Source organism: Penaeus monodon, chromosome 21, assembly GCF_015228065.2.
Source record: "Penaeus monodon isolate SGIC_2016 chromosome 21, NSTDA_Pmon_1, whole genome shotgun sequence".
Classification (NCBI taxonomy): domain Eukaryota; kingdom Metazoa; phylum Arthropoda; class Malacostraca; order Decapoda; family Penaeidae; genus Penaeus; species Penaeus monodon.
Window position 1 is genome coordinate 21,706,797 of NC_051406.1, and position 1,018 is coordinate 21,707,814.

Consider the following 1,018-nt stretch of genomic DNA (forward strand, 5'->3'; position numbering starts at 1 on the left):
TTTTTAAAAAAGAAAATTTTTAAAATTTCGGAGTTTTTTCCCCCACACCCCACTCTTTTTTTTTCCCCCCCTTAAAAAAAAAACCCCCTAAAATCTTTTTAAAATTTTTCCTATTTCCCCCCCCTAAAATTTTATCTTAAAAAAAACCCCCCTAAAATCCCGGGTATCTTTTTTCCCCCCTATCTTTTTAAAAAAATTTTTTTTTTTTTCCCTAAATCCATCCGACAAGCTGAGCCACCTGGATCACATCATCACTCACCACCTGCAGGAGAAAGGCAGAGAAGAGGACAATGAATAAACATGGTTCAGCTATTCTTGCAGTACATTAAGCCTAACTGTCGTATGTATTTATGAGGTATTCACATGCTGTATTCAGGATATACTTATTCAGGATATATTCAGGGAGAAAGACAGACAGAGATATGCTTCTGTTTGAATGTCTTGTGTCAATATCATGCACAACTATGATTGCCATTAAAATTCTGACAGATAACTGGTACTAGAATTTTCTCTAGATACAGAAATACCCTTCATAAATAGACTACAGCCTTTATGATGTCTATTGCTGTTTGCAGTTTCATTTATTGCCCTCACAAGAGTTTTTTCTCAACATTCTAGCAGCTAGATTTATTTTACACGCAAGCCACCCAGATGTAAAACTAACACACCATTAAAGAAAGTGAAAGGGACCCTAAAAGCATGTTCTATCCAAAATTTTCTGCTTGCGGATGACAAAAGATAGCCCCTTTAAAGTCCCCTTTACCTCATAAACCAGCTCATCATGCAACTGCAACACGAGAAATGCCCCAGAAATCTCCTGGCCATGACTGGTCGGCTGCGTGAGGTGAGTTGGGGCCCGGGGGAATGCCTGTCTAAGGGCTTTGGCAATCCTCACCATGGCCAGCTTCACCAGGTCTGCTGCTGAGCCCTGGATGGCAGTGTTTATTGCTTGCCGCTCACTCTGGGCTAAAGAGAACATGGTTAAAGCTGTTGAGATAATGCAAGTTTCTACACACAC

General features: G+C 40.1%; 1 protein-coding gene across 1 annotated transcript in view; it reads right to left on the minus strand.

The window, feature by feature from the left end:
* Nucleotides 1–226: 226 nt before the first annotated feature.
* LOC119586608 (DNA polymerase theta-like) overlaps nucleotides 227–1,018 on the minus strand; it is a gene marked incomplete at its 3' end in the record, with an annotated part of 48,768 nt that continues 47,976 nt past the window's right edge. Inside the window, 2 exon segments of the mRNA XM_037935358.1 lie at nucleotides 227–262; nucleotides 764–966. Of these exon segments, the coding sequence (XP_037791286.1) occupies nucleotides 227–262; nucleotides 764–966 (239 nt within the window).